At 41.1% G+C, this 17,601-nt stretch overlaps 1 protein-coding gene across 2 annotated transcripts; it reads right to left on the bottom strand.

The window, feature by feature from the left end:
• Positions 1–1,211: 1,211 nt before the first annotated feature.
• Positions 1,212–16,321, bottom strand: ELMOD3 (ELMO domain containing 3). 2 transcript variants are annotated; one of them, XM_007420018.4, is made up of 11 exons: positions 16,182–16,321; positions 14,983–15,060; positions 13,632–13,701; positions 11,581–11,646; positions 11,111–11,202; positions 9,105–9,228; positions 7,519–7,641; positions 4,685–4,815; positions 4,082–4,158; positions 3,102–3,229; positions 1,212–1,432 (listed from the first exon to the last, which is right to left on the bottom strand). In XM_007420018.4, exons 1-11 carry the CDS (start codon positions 16,194–16,196, stop codon positions 1,212–1,214), a joined length of 1,125 nt encoding a protein of 374 aa, XP_007420080.1. In that variant the 5' UTR covers positions 16,197–16,321. The 2 variants fall into 2 exon arrangements, with proteins under 2 accessions (XP_007420080.1, XP_025031527.1); XM_025175759.2 differs by lacking the exon at positions 16,182–16,321 and adding an exon at positions 15,867–15,923.
• Between the last annotated feature and the right edge of the window lie 1,280 nt (positions 16,322–17,601).

Here is a 17,601-nt window from a genome sequence, read left to right as displayed (position 1 = left end):
GCACTGGACAACAGTTCAAGCTTATACTCCATAGTATCTGCATCACAAATGGTATTTGCCTTCTGCCTAATGCACCTATCTTTATGTTAAGGACAAAGCAATCATTTTTGCAGCTCATCTGAGATTAACAGAATGGACACACAGCCTGGGATTGAAGACTGTAATATGTTTCATGGAAAAACCCACTGCCCACTAGGGCTTGAATTTTACATCATGGTTGGTACACTGGACAAGACATCCATGTGAATTCCGCATGGCTGAAATGAGTCTCCTGGAACTAGAGGGCAACTGTTTAAAGGCTTATTGTGTGGTAACTTTTCTCACATTATGAGACACATTTGAAAACTCCACATGTGATAAGTCTGTCCTTTTTGCCCCTATCAAACCCAGAGCCACCCCTAAACACAGGGAAGTAGAAGAATGGGAATGAAATAACATTGGCTTTACCACATGGCTGGAGGCTAAAACTACTTTACCTCATAGATACAACCGCTAGTTAGTCATTCACAAAAGGAAAACAGCTGCTGTGTCATTGCTGGTGATCTCTTATCATTTTCAACAGCATTCAATATGGGTGTCACAATTTCGGTACATCTAGTAGTCCTTGTTTGTTATCTTATTTTAGGCAAAACACATACTGTGTGGATTGATAAAGTGTCAAGGATATGCCATCTGGGAATTGATGCCTCCCAACTGATTAGGATAGAAGGACTTGTTTCTTACACTTCTAGGTAAAAGTGTAAGTGAGGAAAGACCTAAGCCATCTAGTAGCCTGGTGGTTCTACAATTCAATTTTTTTTTAAATGACATGAGCTCAGATTTCACAATCCATAACACATAATATTTCTTAGCTGGAACAACATTGGAAGAACGTGGTGGGGTGGGGTGGAGGGGAGTGCAGTGGGATTTCATAAATCAGATTTACACTCCCCACTACAAATTAGTTTTAACGCTACTAACTGGGAGAGGCAGATCCTGCCTTGATTGCTTCATTCTTGAAACAAGCAGGTTGTTCTTTATCCCAGACTCCACTCCCAGAGCTCCCATTATACTTTGTGATAGCAGCTCTGCCCTAAAATTGAAGTCCTGTACTTCTACTTTAGCAGCATTTCAAGAGCTTCAGCCATCCTCTGAGCCCTCATACAGGCTGTAAGCAACCACCTTTGCTGATTAATCCCGCACAAGGCTTTTCACACTATCCTGGATCCAGATCAGCTGTCTTGTTCTTTCTCAGTCAGCAGATCATCTATGCTAGCAAAATTTAACTCCTTATTGTCAACTGTAACAGAACTTAGGTTGGGACCAAGAACTTCCAAGGTGAAAGCAGGTGCCTGAAAACTATCATCCCCTCCTGCTACAGAACTCCCATTCATGTATGTCTCCACATGTCTCAACAGCTGCTTTGGGTTTCTTTTGGCAGATGCTTCCAGTTCTAGAGAAAGAAGAAAAAAGAAAAGGAAAAATGATGTCTAATATGACCATGCTTTGAAAAGTCACAACATCCAAGCTAGAATGAATACAGACTTCTGGCTTACAAAGAAAAGCTACAACACTTCCCAACTTAGCATCCTTCTGATGTATTAGATTGCAATCCAGTTAATCCTAACCACAAGGTCAAGTGCTGTGGATTTTGAGATTATAGTCCGAGCTGGGGTTTGGGGGCTAAATTCTATGAAGAATTGGGTATGTTTAACCTAAAGAAGGGAAGGCTAAGGGAAGACATGATAGCAGTCTTCCAATACTGGAACAGCAGTCACAGCAAAGAGGATTCTCTATATTGCCTGAGGATAGGATAAGAACCAAAGGGTGGAACTTACCCAATGAGAAGGATCCAAACTCAGAATTAGGAGGAATTTCCTGGCCATGAGAGCTATTAAACAGTGGAACAACCTGCCTCCTAGATTCATGGGTGCTCCATCGATGGTGGTTTTCAAGCAAAGGTTGGACAGCCATTTGTCTGGGATGGTCTGAGGATTCCTGCCCTGGGTGGGGGGTTGAACTAGAAGACCTCCAAGGTCTTCAACCCTACGATTCTATGATAACGATTAGGAAAGGGCTTAACTACAACTGAAGCTTTTTTAACTAAGAAAAACCATGTAACCTGGCAGAGGAAGTTTTAAAAACTGTGCGTAGTTCAGAAAAAAAATGGAGAAAGGTAGATAAGGTAAGGGACTTCTTTTCCATTTCTTGGTTGGAAGGCGCCATGGTGCCTCCTGTCAGTCTCAGTTCTGACAGTGTTGCCCAATGGAATGTCTGGAGTAGAATCGAGGAACTAAATGAAAATTGGTTTCCTTTATTCTTTCCATTTGTTCCAATCAGAAGCAGCTATGACTAGGGGAACATTCAGCAGACACATGGCTGCATTTCACAAATGCAGCCTCCAGCAGCAAACTATGAAATGAGCAATCCAACAATTACATCTTCATTCTCAAAGAGGGGAAAAAGTAAATGAGCTCTGCATACAATTTTATTAGTAATGTATGTAGATTGGTGAGAAAATGAATTAGATTTTACTCAATTAACCACCTAGACATTTCTAAATCATGTGTCAACCCTAATATATGTCTATTCAAACCATAAGCCAACATCAGTTATGCAAATGATATGTACGCTAGCACATTTGCTTAATTTGCCTAATGAACTCCAGAGATGGAACCTGTATTTGCTTGATGGAATGTGGTTATTTTGGGGGAATGGTCCCATGTTTGCTTGGAGTAACACCTGATTTATTTACTGTATAAGTTATCTGGATAATAACGTTAAGAATTAATGTTAAGAATTATTGACAAAGGTCCTGCTGATTCAGGACAGAGAGAACAAAAATACTATTAAGTATTTATGATTTATTTGGAATGCATTAACCTCACCATCTGAGGTTCAGCTGAAGTTGAGGTTGTCATTCCAAATGTTTTTCAGTATCTCTTGCATTAGGAGACTCTTGGGGGTGATTTTCATATCTTGTCTACTGCAAGAAAAACCTGTTCACTGGGAGTGAAAACTGTATTATTGAAGCCTTGCATGGAGGAGTGCATTAATGCAAGGAACGCACAATGTTAATTCTGTTGATGTTTAGTTTTGTGAACAAGACCAAAGCAACCCACCTTTTAGAACAAAACCAGAATCAGAAATGGTCTTTCGCTGTGTTTTCCAGATGTTGAAAAGGCGTAAAAATACAGCCACATACAAATCATTGAGCACTGCAATGACCTGCTGCCTTCGATTGCATTCTCTGAAAAAGACACATCACAAAATATTTGCACCCAGTACCACCTCCCTGTCAGTGGGACATACTCGAGGGGCTCAGTCCTCCTTGAGCTGTCTGGGTTCTTTCTTTCTCTCTTTTTCTTAAATATCCTTTGTACTTCAGCAAACCTTTAGATCTTCCCTTCAGGCCTACTGCCCGTAGATGGTGCTGTTTGGCTATGTAGGAATTCACATCTGTTTCACTGTTTATGTGGAATGTATACAGGCACACGCTTATTTTAAAATACAGGGAAGACTTAAAGGTTATAATTGTGTTTCAAACAAACGATAAGAGATTATTCTGCTCTCTTTAAGGCTGTGAACTGATTTAAGAATCTTTTTACTGATAATAAATTAAAATAAATCTCCACATCTTACAAAATATACCCGTGGAGGATGTACAGGGAAGCTTAAAACAAACAAGCCAGTATCCATTGCCAAAGGAACCCCCCCCCCTCAAACATCATACCTTTCCATTCCATATTTACAGCATCAAAAAAAAAAAAAAAAAGGAAACAACTTCAAAAATAAAGAAAGATTCTGCTCCTAATTTGAAATTACACCTGTGAAGATTCTGCAGCCTTGCATATTTTATCAGCTTAGCTGATGGATCAATCCATTCAAAGCTCACACTCTAAAGGCACCAAGAGATCCGTGACAGCGGCATCCATGATGCTGAAATGACAACTGGGTGCTGATGTCATCACATAAAAGCTATGGCTACATACATGTAACATGATGCCTGATGCAAGCACGGGAGTCTCAGCATGGGCATGATCGCATCACCATTTGCCCCAGCACCACCTCTGCAGACACCCAAGATCAGTGATGAACTCACCTAGAAAGGCGTTCTTCCCTCAGTACTTGAATGACAATACGGGTAATATTGACAGACATCACACAGAAAGGAAAATTCTAGAAAGGGAAAAATACTACATTTTAAAAAGAACCCTGCCTATAATAGACTCAAAACGCAATTCCTTTTACTTTACTGGAGATAAAGACAGATAGCATGTTTTAAATCAGTGTTTTTCAAACTTGGCAACTTTAAGAGGCAAGGACTTCAACTCCCAGAATTCCCCAGCCAGCATGCTGGCTGGGGAATTCTGGGAGTTGAAGTCCATGCCTCTTAAAGTTGCCAAGTTTGAAAAACACTGTTTTGAATGATCAGCCTGAAAAGTTTTGTTTTCAGTATGTATTTTATTTTTATTTATTTGTATATCAAATTTATATCACCGCCCAACTCCCCCACAAGGAGGGACTCTGGGCGGTTCACAACAAAACAATTTAAAATCAATAAAAACATAAATAATGCAAATATTAAATACAAATATTAAATACAATAAAATCCAAGAGTTGGTGATATTATTTCAGCCTTATGCAACAACCTTTCTTTAAAAGAAAAATCTGAAAACAGTGCAGAGGAAATGAGGAAACGTACCTGAACCTCATGATGGGACAGCTTGAAAATTTCTCGAGCTACAGGTAATATCCGTGAATCCATCACAAAATAAAGTGTTTGCATCAATCCTAGCAATCCTGCTCCACGTAGATCTGTGCCAGGATCCATCCCTTAAGGGTAGAACACATACAGAGGCTATTAAAGTCACACCAAGAAATGCTCTTGCATGTGTTGGGTTAAGTAAATTACCAGACAGTAAATTACTCAGTCAGAACCTTGAGACAATGCTGGAATTAAGTAGCATGATGAAAACTTCATGCTCTTCCTCATGAGCTTCCAATGAAATACAGCTTCAAAAACTATGCCCAGCCGCAGAAACCGCCTATTAACTATTCTACAGCTATTAGAGACCTTCAGAACGACAGGTTTGAAAAGTCTTCATTGTGTGAGTTTATCTTCAACTCTGAACAAAAGAAAAATTAATTACAAGCTTAAGAACTTAAAGAATTTGAAATATACAGCAAAAAGCTAAATAAGATTTTGATCTAAGAAAGTTATAAACAGATTAAGGGTCCAGATAAATTTGGAGTATTGATTTCTACTATAAGATTTTGGAATTAACTATAAAAAATAAACAACTTCTTGAGCAAAACAGACTTATTTTGGTTATCCTGGCAATTACAAGTCAAAACATAAATGTTGATTTTAGGAACTGGACACTAGAGAGGACTAAAGATTTTAAGTAGAATTTTAAAAAAATACAAAGCTTGATGTCAGTTAATTCTGGGACTGATAGAATGATACAAAATGTCATAACATCGGAAATATTAAGAGATTTTTGAAGAATGGAGCCAGAAGTTTGTAACTACAATATGAACAGTGTCAATAATTATGTCTGCTTCTATGGATAGACTATGCCTAACAGATGTTAATGAAGGAATCACAGATGTGAAACAAATTTATCTGATAAGATAGAGAAATACAGAATATGGAACTACAAATGACGGGCCAAGAGAATGATTTGGAAAAGGATACTTTACTGGATATACAAAAGAAACTGGCTGAAGTTTTAAAAATTAAAAGGGAAATACAAATGATAAACCAAGAGAGTGGTCTGGAAAATGTTTTGTTATTGGATCTACAAAAGAGGCTTGTTAAATCCTTGAAGAAATCCGCGTGATGGGAAAAAGAAGAATTGAAGAGAAATCAAATCAGATGACTATTTGATTGAATTAAAGATTAAGACTGTTAGAAGTAAAAGGAAGGAATATAAAGTTGGCTTATTTAATCAAGATTAAAATAAGACTTTTTTTTTTTTTTTCAGTGTTCTGGCAACCCTTTATGAACTTTTTGCTGACATCAGGATTGAAAAGTTGAAATTTTATGTATTTGCTTATAGGTAAGGGATGGGATATGGGAAGAAGGGATATCTGTTTAACTGTATTGGAAGTGAAGAATTATTAAATTTGTTTATACTTGATGTGATGAAGGTTGAAAGTCATTTCTTTATATATTTCTTTTCTTTTTATTATATTCTCTCTTTTTCTTCTTTTTCTCTTTTCCTGCACTTTTTATTCTTTCTTTCCATTCTCTTCCCTTTCACTAAGTTTAGTTTGTATTAGTTTTTACTATTGTAATTAAAATTCTTAATAAAAATTATATTTGAAAAAAAAACTATGCCTAGCTGCCTTTAAATTAAAAACTAGAGAAATGATTATCAGAATTACATAAGTTTTAGCCTTCGCTTACACAAGATAAACATAATTTGGGTACCAGAAATCTGAAGGATCCCCTGTCCCTTCATGAACCAAATCTTTTATGATCTTCAACAGCAGCTCCTCTCTAAGACTTGCTGGTAGTGGTAAGATCTCAGCAGAAATACTCAACTAGCCTTTACTCCGTTTTTTCAGAGGCAGTGTTGTTTTCACCCTTTTATTAGTCATTACTTTTATCTATACTATAGATATGTAGCAACTGAAGGCTACAATGACATATTCCACTAAGCAATGGTTTGCTGAACAAGCCACATGTGGCTGATTTACACATAATACTATGTCAAAGCCAAACAAATCACATGATGAGTTAGTATGCTATAAGAATACAGCCTGCACATATGTGTGGGATGATAGTGGGGGTTGTATTTAGCTTAAAGATTTTTGTTCAGGGAGGGAGGGAGGGAGGGAGGGAGGGAGGGAAAGAAGGAAGGAAGGAAGGAAGGAAGGAAGGAAGGAAGGAAGGAAGGAAGGAAGGAAGGAAGGAAGGAAGGAAGGAAGGAAGGAAGGAAGGAAGGAAGGAAGGAAGGTTGGTTCTTGTCATGATTCCATTACAATTTGCAAAACTTGCCTACCTATCCAGCAGGGAAATGCAAACAGTGCCAGAAGTAGCAGAGCACAGATCTTCCTGGTCTGTACTTTTGGGAACATAAGGGGGGGGGGGGAATCCCAAGCCTACATAATCTCACACCAGCTTTCCTCAATTTTACATCCCCCAGATATGCTGCAGATGAACTTCCAAAGCGAGCAAAGGTCATGCTAGCTGAAGATTTCAGTCCAACATATCTGGAGGCACCAGCTTGAACAAGGCTGATTTACATGACCCACAGAGTCCATTCAGCAAATCTGCATCTCCTCACACTTCTATAAATCCTGTGACGACCGCTTGTGCTGGTTCTCTGGCAATCTATGTGCTGAAGGGGAAGAACGGGAGAATGTGAATCTAGGAAGTCAATTTTATGATGTTGGTGCCCAAGAGAGAAAGTACAGACCACTTCAAATGGCCAACAAAGGCCAACAAATGTCCACGAAGAGAGAAAGAAACAAGGTTCCCCCTGTATATTTGCTCACGTGAAGACTCCTGTTCTATACCCAATGTACCTTGAAATCCAAGGTCTTCCCAGTGGGCTCCATAACGGGCACAATCAAATCGGGAGCCAGTTAGTTTCTTGTAAACAGTTTGTAAGATCCTCATGTGCACCTTTTCATTATTATCCAAACCACCTGTACAGGGAAATGCCCATTAGGTCCTCCTCATAAATGAGAACAAGATCATTTACTTTGTACTTCATAAGGCCCAAATTAGTCCTCCAGCCTCTCTGCTTAAAGATCTTAAAGAACACAGAAAGAGTCTGCCTGAAATCCATGATGACCTATTGCCAGTTAAAACAGACCACACTGAATTAGCTATAACAAAATCTGCTCAAGGCCACTTTCTTTGTCTTCGTAGAAATATACAAAGCCCCCTTTATTTTATTCATTTTAAATTTTATCCCGTTTTTCATTAAAAGTAATCCCAACACAGGATATAACAAAACAAATCCATAAAACTATACAGCATTGAAAAGGGAAAGCCATAAAGCAGAATAACAGGACCTAAAGATTCCAATGGCCCAACTGTTCAGCATTATCTACAACAGACAGCAATGTTTTGGCAAGGTTTTGGGCAGAAGCCTTTTCTAGTTTCCCTTGAAGTTGCTGGGGGCTGAAACCCAAACCTTCTGCATATAAAACAGATACTCCACTTACAGGTAGTCCTAGGTTAACGACGGTAACTGGGATCAGAATTTCCATCGCTAAATGATGCAGTTGTAAAGCAGGATGTCATGCGACCACATCACTTAGCAACAGCAATCCCAGCAGCCCTGGTTGCCACTGTTAACCGAATCCCACCAATCGTTAGGCGAGGACCCATCCAAACCCAAGCCATTCCCGGCTTCATTCCTCCCAGTCCTGAGCCTCGGTAAGCTAAGGCGCTGCCTCCTCTTCAACTCTCCCCACCTGCCTATCTCCTCCCCATCTCTGCCCGTTTGGCCACCCTGCACAGTGGCACTCCTTGGCAGCAGTGGCATGCACTGGGGCTGAAGTAGGGGCCCGTGGTCTCAGCCAGCCACCATCCCCAGGCCTCTAGTTCAGCCCCAGCGTTTCCACCAAGGAGTGCCGCTTCAAGCCCCATACTGCAGCCAGCCACCACAGCACAAAGCCCCAGCTGCCCCTACCGCCCTGCTGAAGCATCGCAAGAAGGCTGTGCACAATTTGGAGCAGCATGCACCTCGTATAGGGCCAGGCCAGTGCACCTCCTCAGCAGTAGGAGGAAGAAGACAGCAAAATTCAGCTAGGGGCAGCAAGGGTGGCAGAGGTGGGAGGAGATGGGAGTTGAAGCACCCCTGCAGTTTAAGTGCAGGCAGGCTGCCAAGCACCTAAATTTTGATCACATGACCTTGGGAGTGCTGCAATGGCCGTAACTTCAGGGACCAGGCATAAGTACTATCTGCTCAGTGCCACCGTAACTTCGAACGGTCGCTGAACAAATGGTTGTTAAGCAAGGGACTACCTGTGCTAAGTTCCAGCATGACATGTTCAGTACACTAGAGATAGTAAGGAAATTGCTGTTAAACTAATGCTTGCTAATTAACAACAGAGCTGTTGGGAAGATGCTTGCCTTCATTTTCAGAAGTAATACTCACACTGGGCTATAGCCAAAGCCAAGTCTCTCTCACTCTGCAGCTGTTGATGAAGACGGGGAGGACCAAAAAGGAAATGGGCCATGGCAGCCAGGCCTCTTCTTTGTATTGTTGGCCGAATCTTTTTCTGGAAGAAGGAAAAATTAAAGATAGAAAAAATGCAGGTGCTGAGAAACATATTCCCTAGCAAAACCATAGGGAAAATGGCAACACAAGGGCATAAGTATCAAGGGACATGGAAGAAAGAATTGATACAGTCTCTGAATGAGTAGGACCTCTTTTGAGATGTGCTATCATGGAAGATAGATGGATTGAGAGTGAAAGGGCTTGTAGCTACTTCTACAAGTTATATCACTTTGAGTCCTGGTTGAATTAGACTTCATCTACACAATATGAAGCTACTTCAAATCAGGACAAACTTTTTTTTTTTTTTAAAATACAATGCACAATCAACTTCAGAATTTACTACCATAAGATGTGGTACTGGCTACTAGCTTTGCTGGCTTCAGAAATGGGTTGAACCAATTCATGGAATTCATCATTAATCCTGATGGCAGTGGGACTGCCTCTGAAGGCCACCTGCTGGGAAACTAGCGGGCTTCCTTGTGCAGTCAGTTGGCCATTGTGAGAACAGACTGCTGGACTAGATGCACCAGGTCCAGTCCAGCAGGGCACTGCTTATGTTCTTATGCTACGTCCTGAAAATAACTCATATTTTGAAGTAGCCTTACAAAAAGATGAGCCACCATGACCCATTCTCTTCATGCCCATCTCAATACACCAAATACAAAATGGAAAAGCCTGTTCAATTGGTACTGACACAGCCAAGCTTTTAGCTGGTACTGATTCAGGTCTCCATACCACCCCTGTAAAAGATCTCATTGACCCCCAATTCATTTCTGTACCCAATTCAGGTTGCTAATTTACAGTGGTCAACTTCCATGCAACTGATTTCTATGCAGCACTCTGGATCTGAACTTTCCCGCTGCTAAGTTGCAGTACCACTCATAGGGAATGCAATCCTTGACTTGGTGATCACCCAAATCGAGCTAAAGTCTCACATCCCTCCTTTCTAAGCCATTGCTCTGGCTCACAAACAACAAAGGAAAGAAAAAGAGAAGAGCCTTTTTGCAAACAATATAGAAATATTGGAAATATCAACTTGGAAAGTTGCTTTGAAGTTGTCAGGCAACACAAGGATAACCCATATTACCCTGAGTGAATTCTATATAATGTTACTTGAGCTGGAGAAGGTCAATTTTTTAAGGGTACAGATGAATAGATTGCAGGTATGTATTTGTTGTAAGTTATTTATTATTAAACAGTCCCTGGAGATTATGGCAGTAGAAAAAGAAAGTCAATTAAGTTCTGAAAAATGCAGAAGATATCAAAATTGAATAGGTCAGGCTGAGAACTTGCAAAAAAAAAATGTAAAGCCCAAAATATTCTGAATTAAGAATCACATATGTACATAAATTGCATGGAACCAGAGTACTGCAAATTGAGATAGATTGGCTTCTAACCTCTACTGGTCAGAAAGAATGTATTTGTGATAATAAACCATATTTATGTGCAAAAAAATCTGATTCCCCAAGATCTCAATCTACATCCATTACATTTCCCCATAATTTAGAACTTGGAACTTTATAATTCTGTATGTTTCTTTGCAAAAAGAAGGAGGGAATGGAAAGGAATGGTTAATCATGAAGATTTATCCTACTAGCTCCAGTAATTTTAACTCTCCATGTAAAAAGGAAATAGTAGTAAGTGTTCTGAGGACCACACAGGAACTGTCAACTCAGCATCTTCAGTCCCTAAAACAGTGTTGTCCAAATTTGGCCACTTTAAGATGAGTGGACTTCAACTCCCAGAATTCCCCAGCCAGCCATGGCTGGGGAATTCTGGGAGTTGAAGTCCACTCATCTTAAAGTGGCCGGGTTTGGACAACACTGCCCTAAAATATTTAAGCAATAGGACTGCTACATCCATCCTAGATGGTGCATACCTACCCTACAGTCAGAGAGGTCTGCTGTTTGAAAATACTGCAGTGCTTCGTTGAAAGAGATCAAGGGTATTGGGCTAAGAGGTTTCTCCACAGTTCCTGCAAGCAAAAAAGAGTATTTTGATTTTGACACCACTGCTCCTTCCAGTGGAAGAACAAAGCATCTCACAATATTGTGAGAAAAGTTTAGCAATCAAGGCAATGTATTAAAACTATTCAAACATTTCTTTCTTTTCTTTCTCACAGCCCAAAGCACACCAGCAAGGAGCAGTTCATTTAAACGTAATCAAGATATTAATTGACATGGTTGTTCATTCACTCAGGAATTTCCAGACTGCACCATATCCGTCACTGGTACACTGCTAATCTTAGATATGCTTCCTGCTTTTTGATTTGTATTTCTTAATGGATATCTGTATCCCCAAAATTTACTTGGTCCCAACATGGAGAAAAATTATTCTGTAGTTGTTTCCATACCTCCCGGATGGATGTTTGCTACGGCGTCCCATTCTTCCCGGACTCGTAGCACCTCTTCTGTAACATCTAGCAAGACAGAACAGGATGACAGATCAGAGCAACAAGCTCAAGAATCGCTTCCAAAGGAGCTCATTTAAGAGGTCTGAAAGATAATTTCATTTTTTTAAAAAAAAATCTCTATGCATGATTACCCTCCAGGCATAACAGAGCAACTCCGGAAGTCCATTTTATTCTTCTAAATGAGACACTGCAAAGATGGTTTTTAATAGAATGCATCTGAGACTGACAGGTGAAAATGATACTGACTGTGAAAAGGTCGATTTCAGGCACTTGACTTCAAACTTTTATATATCAGAGATGGACAATCTACAGTCCAGCCACATACAGCCCTTCCCCCAATTTTCACAACTGCCAAAGCACTCTCAAAATGCCTCTCCAAAATTCATGGCAAAATTTCATATTCTATAGCACCATTTCTTACTTGTTTTTGCAATAGAAAACCAAGAAAATAGTTGTTTTGCAAAAAAAAAAAAAAATTCCCTGCTCGTTAAAAAACAAAAACAGGACAGATAATTTCACTCCTACATATTCTGACATCACATCACTGGCCATGTTCCCTTCAGCCCTGAGGCCAGCTAAAATGTAAGTTTCCAAACACCATAAATAAATAAATAATCAATCAATCAATCAATCCTTTTTGGGGTGATGAACAAGGTAAAACACTTAGGTTTATATTCCTAAAAATATCTGAGAGGAAACAAAGAGTCTTTTCTCTACTTTTTAAAAGTATTCTATTACTTCTACTTTTAATGGATTTATCAAGATTGCCAAGTCAAGTCCAGATATGTCCCACCCCATGTAAAAGTAAAGAAGAAAGCCTGCAATTATGGCCAAGTAGATTCAAGGACTGTAAAGAACAGTAATTATGGTACCAGGTATTGCCTACTGACTGTCAAGGCTCTTGGTTCACATCTTCCCTGCAAAGACCAGAAGCTGCCATTTTGCATATATATTATCCTGGACAATTGTATGCAGTCATCAAAGACGATATTTCAGGCAGCAAGGTAACAGCAGAAACCCTTATACCAACACTGGTTGCCCTTCCAGGAGGAGCAATGCAAGAGATCCAATTCACCCATACTCTGCTTCTTATTCAATATGCATTCATCAAGAGCAAAGATGGGCACCTTGGGGCCCTCCACTACTGCTGAAACTCAATCCCCAAGCAATTCGAGCCAGTGTGGTCAACAGAGAAGGATGTTAGGCTTTTTTGAACCATGCCTGGAGCACCACAAGGGCCCACTCCTCTATAATGAATTAATGTCATTTTTAAGAATCCCATAAAAACCATAACTCTGCCTGTCAGCTAAATGCAATTCAACCTTTACTGACTTGCATGCAGAATTTAAAGACGCATCTGACTCCCGACACAGTTACAAATGAGAAGCAGATGAAGCTACTTAAATTTCTAGGAGACCTAAAACAGTCTTCTCAGTGACTTCAAAGGTGTTATGCTTCTGCTGCTGAAGGAATGAGGCCACAGTTCCTTAGAAGTAGAGTACAAAAAGGTTTCAAGCTTGAAACGGTGATGTTTGAAGTTCAATTCACAAACAGAATCACACCCAAATGCTTCCAGTAAGGTCAGAACAAGCCATTTTGAAACTGAAATGATTCAACTTTGAAATGTTTTGCAAGGCCCTGCTCTTCAGTATTTCACATCATCAAAAATGCAACAGAATCCAACAGGCAGTTGCTTAAATTCTCCCTGATATCCATGGGGCTCCCACTCTGTTGGCATTCCAACAAGGACCTGGCTCTTCAACCTGGACCTTGCATTTTAGGGTGGTTGGGGCTCCTGTCGGATATGTTTGGGCATGTGGGTGTTCTTAGCCACACTCACCATCCATTCCTGTTCTTTATTCCTTTTCTTTCTATACCTTTATTATATTAATTTTCTACTTTGTTTGCTTTTATTATATACCACCTAGAGTCAATTTGGACAGTGCCTAAACTGAACAAATTAAATTAAATTAAATCTATTGGGTCTTTACCTGATTCTTTAAATCCACCGGGTGCTGCTGATAGAGACTGCAGCAGTCCATTCTGCTTCAATGCCGAAATCTAAAGAGAGACAGAGAGAGGTGGGGATTCTCAGAATGCAAAGCAGGACCTGAACCCATGGGCAGCCTTTTCATAACTTATTTGCAAGGCCTTTTCAAGGCCAATATCTCACAAAGTGACTTCATAAAACTGCTGCCAGCCACTGCTTTAGAGCTGGTAACATCCCATCCTTTTATTTCAGATGCACGTTTTTAGTAAGAACTAAAACCTCCAAGGTAGCCCTGGAAGAACTACTGTTAATCAGATTAATCTGCTTAACAGTTACTATCACTACCCAACTTGCTTAATCCATGGTTAACACAACTACAGTTTACTCAATTAACCTGATTTTCTGGCTTTACCCAACAAACTAAACTATAAACTACAACATGAACTGAGTTAGCATAACACATAATAGGCAAATAGTTCCCTTGTCCTGGCTATCAAGTTATCAGGCAGTTTTAGCTAAGCCAGTCTCGGCTCAGCCTCAGGAGCACTCACCTCTGGAACCAAACCAGAGACCCTCAAAAATTCAGCAGGGGCTTCTATATAGGGAACCCCAAACTACGTGTAAAGATATGCACTGTCATATTAAAATATTGTTTACAACAAATAAAAGCATAAACCTGATAAGATTATGTTTCCGTCATGGGGATTAAAAACCGGAGATACGGGTGAAGAAATGGGAGCTGGTTGGTTCAAGTCCCTAGCATCCTAATATCCATATCCCAGGGAAAGGAAATAGAACAGTTTCCTCTTTTACATGGGAACATGCAGGCCAAAAAAAAAAAAAAAGTATATTTCCCTTCTCTCCATGTTACATTGAACAAAAGAGTCAGTTTCAGATTTAGTAACTGACTCCTGAGTTTCTTAGTGTTTTCTAAACCAGGAGGGGTGTGGAATGGCACTCTTTTTCCACCTCCATAAGACCCAAAGGGGAGCATCTCTCATAGGTGGGAAGAGCCACGCTATGACCCAAAGAGAGGTCGGTATGATTGAAATAACATTATGGGATGACCCTTAGTTCTATTTCTTCTTGTCATCTGAGCAAGAGAAAACTGTGTCAGAGTTGCACGGTATCTAGATTTTTAAAAGGTCCATGTACAGGTCCATAAAGTGGTTAAATCCTAAGAAAATAGAGGTCCTGAGTACAAGTTGGTTCTGGTAATGGGGGTGTTTCCCAATAATGTTATTTCCTAAACTTGTGTTCTCCAGCTGCAATCGGCTATAATGCCAATGAACCTAGCCAGTAGGGCTAATTTGACGAAAGCCAAGTTAGAAATTAGTGACCAGGATACTCACATGCACCGCTTTGTAAACTGGATAGGTAACTGTTTGTTTTTCATGCTGGCAGTTGTTTATGCTGCACTGGTTCATACCCTAATGGAAACAATGAAATCAGAGTCACCAGGGAGTGCATGATCATTCCTCCAACCCCAGAGGCACTTCTGCTTCTGCAAAGGAACAGAAAACTCAGCTACATGGTGCACAGAATTGCCTGACTGCAACTGAACATCATCATTTTCTTCCCCATAATCACGGAAGGTATGATTCCAGAATTACCACGAAGCAAATCTGCGTATCCACTCCATATTCCCTTCCAACTAATATGGAATATTCCATAGTCCCTCCAACACGAGGCTCGCCAGCTTTCTTCCCCTCTCAGGCTCCGTGCCCTTTTCACAAGGGTATGGGCCAAAAACAGCTGGCCCCAAGTTCCAGTTTGGACATGCATATCTCATTTGATTACTCTTTGGGCTTTTTTGCAAAAATCGAGCAGCTGCAGCTTTCCACGAATGTCAAACTGCTCTGGCTGGGAGCAGACGGGCTGCCGAGCAAGTCCGAAGAGGGGACTCCACAACTGGCTCGGGAGACCCTTCGAGGTTGCTGGAGCGTCCTCTGAGTTGCGGCGCGTCTAAGCCACAGCCTGGAAGTTTGCGGTGGGATTACGGACCCCACAAGGCAGGCCAGGAGGAAGGGGATGAAAAGGGAAAAAGGAGCGAGGGGCGAATGCGTGCCTTCCTCCAAGGACGGACGACCTGCTGCTGGGGACAGAGCTGGGCCACTGGTGGAGGCGGCTTTCCAGGGAGAGAAAAGGCTCTCCCCGTCCAGCGAGGGCGGCCTCCCACATGAACCCTCCCACCTCCCTCTCTAGATGCACAATTATTTTTTGAAAAAAGACTCACCTTTTATAGCTCCTCTACAAAGCCTCCTTCACGACAGAACCCCCCCCAAAATAAAAACACCGTTCCCACAACCTCCTGTCCCAGAGGGGCTTCCTTTCTGCCCCCTCTCAATAACCCCCCTGCGCTGTGGGCCCCCAACTCACTAACTCCGAAGCCTAAGTCTTCGCGCCACACCTGCCAGCTGCCCGGGCCCGCTTCCTCCCCATGCACGCATCTGCAGACACGTGTCAACAGGTTCTCAAATTCCCAATCCCTCTGCTCTTCCCAGGGGTCTCCCCAGAGCTCCCTGCTGCCTCTCTCCCCCTCCTCACGCACCCACGGAGGTGTCATTCCTGAGCCGCTGGACCGAAACCGGGTTTTAACTCCGCCGTTTTTCCTCCAATCTGGATTCGGTTGCTAATATTCCCTCCCCCGTTCGTGACGCCCACAGGAGCAAACCGCGCAGGCGCGCCGCTTTGCATGCCGGGAAGTGTAGTCCGATCTTAGCCCGGGCAGGGAGGCGCGCTCCGAGCGTGGCGCTCGCTCCGCCGCGTGGCAGGGGACCGTTCGAAGAGGGAGGATGAAGCGAAGCAAGGGCTTGCGGGGAGCGCGCCTGAGCCTGAAAGCGGGCTTGCACCGTAGTGACCCCCGTTGCTTGAGTCCGAACCTCGCCCTAATAAGCCCCACTGGAGGTTTAGTTTCGGGTATGCGCTGCGTCTGAAAGCAGAATCTGATGGTTTTGATCCCCTGGATCCGTCTTCAGCCAGGTGTCTTCCAACGCGTCTGGAAGAGTTCCTGTTTGCCCTGAAGTGGCCGTTGCTGGAGATCCGGAGGTCTTCCGCCTGGAAACAGCTGATTGGATGCCTGGATACAAATACACGCATTAATTCAGAAGTTTTTAGAGGTTAAAGTACAACTGAGACCAAAGACTTTTCTTTTGGGACTAACGGACAAGCAATTAGAAAAAAGTCATGGAATTTTGTTTCTATATCTGACAAGTGCAGCAAGACTATTATATGCCCCAAAGTGGAAAGGTTCGACCCTGCCTACAGCAGAGGATTGGTTGGTGAAGATGATGGAACTTGCGGAGGTGGCTAAATTAACTTCTTTGATCACAGAAAAAACACTTTCTACGTTTATGGTTGACTGGAAACCTCTTATAGACTTTTTGCATGAAACAGGAAAAAAATGCAGTTATGATTTGTGGTTTTGATGATTAGAAAAAATGGATAATAGAAAAATGAGGTTTTTTGTAATCATAGGGTAAGAGATAATTTTGCAATCACATTTATATTTGCTGCAAAGGTAATAGGAGGCTTCTATTTTTTTTCTTTTTTTCTGCACTTCTGCTTTTTCTCGCTCTCCTTGCCTTTCTTCTTTACTGTTTCTACTCTTTATTAGTTTGTGTTAGTTTTTATCTACTTTGTAAAATTTTTAACAAAAACATTATTTTAAAAATAAAAAAATATGGTTTAGTGCAGTGGATGCACCCAGCCTGAAGAACATAAACTGGTCTGAGATGCAAGAAGGAAGATGCATTTTTCTATTTAAAGCCTTGATGTGTTGTTGATCTATGAACAGACCTCTAAGACAGATAAACATGAAAGAAAATGAACAGTCAGTACATGCAAAGAAAATTACAAAGAAAAAAAAGAGGCATTAGTAGTGTCTGGACAGGATCCTGCATTCAAATGATTGTACATGAGAAAATAAAACAGCATAATATTTATTTATTTATATTTCAAATTTGTCACCA

This window comes from Python bivittatus, unplaced genomic scaffold (assembly GCF_059951505.1).
Source record: "Python bivittatus isolate LINGU-HERP-01145 unplaced genomic scaffold, Pbiv_v1 ctg000320_np1212, whole genome shotgun sequence".
Taxonomy (NCBI): domain Eukaryota; kingdom Metazoa; phylum Chordata; class Lepidosauria; order Squamata; family Pythonidae; genus Python; species Python bivittatus.
The sequence above is the reverse complement of the archived record's forward strand: the minus strand, read 5'-3'. Positions and strand labels throughout refer to the sequence as shown.

Bases quoted from the DNA above. Each gene is read 5' to 3' on its own strand.
- ELMOD3 (XM_007420018.4), bottom strand. The intron at 11,647-13,631 runs GTAAAGACCCAA...CTGTCTTGCTAG, and splicing joins CGGTGGATTTAAAGAATCAG to ATGTTACAGAAGAGGTGCTA. The intron at 7,642-9,104 runs GTGAGTATTACT...TTCCCTGTACAG, and splicing joins GGCTTTGGCTATAGCCCAGT to GTGGTTTGGATAATAATGAA.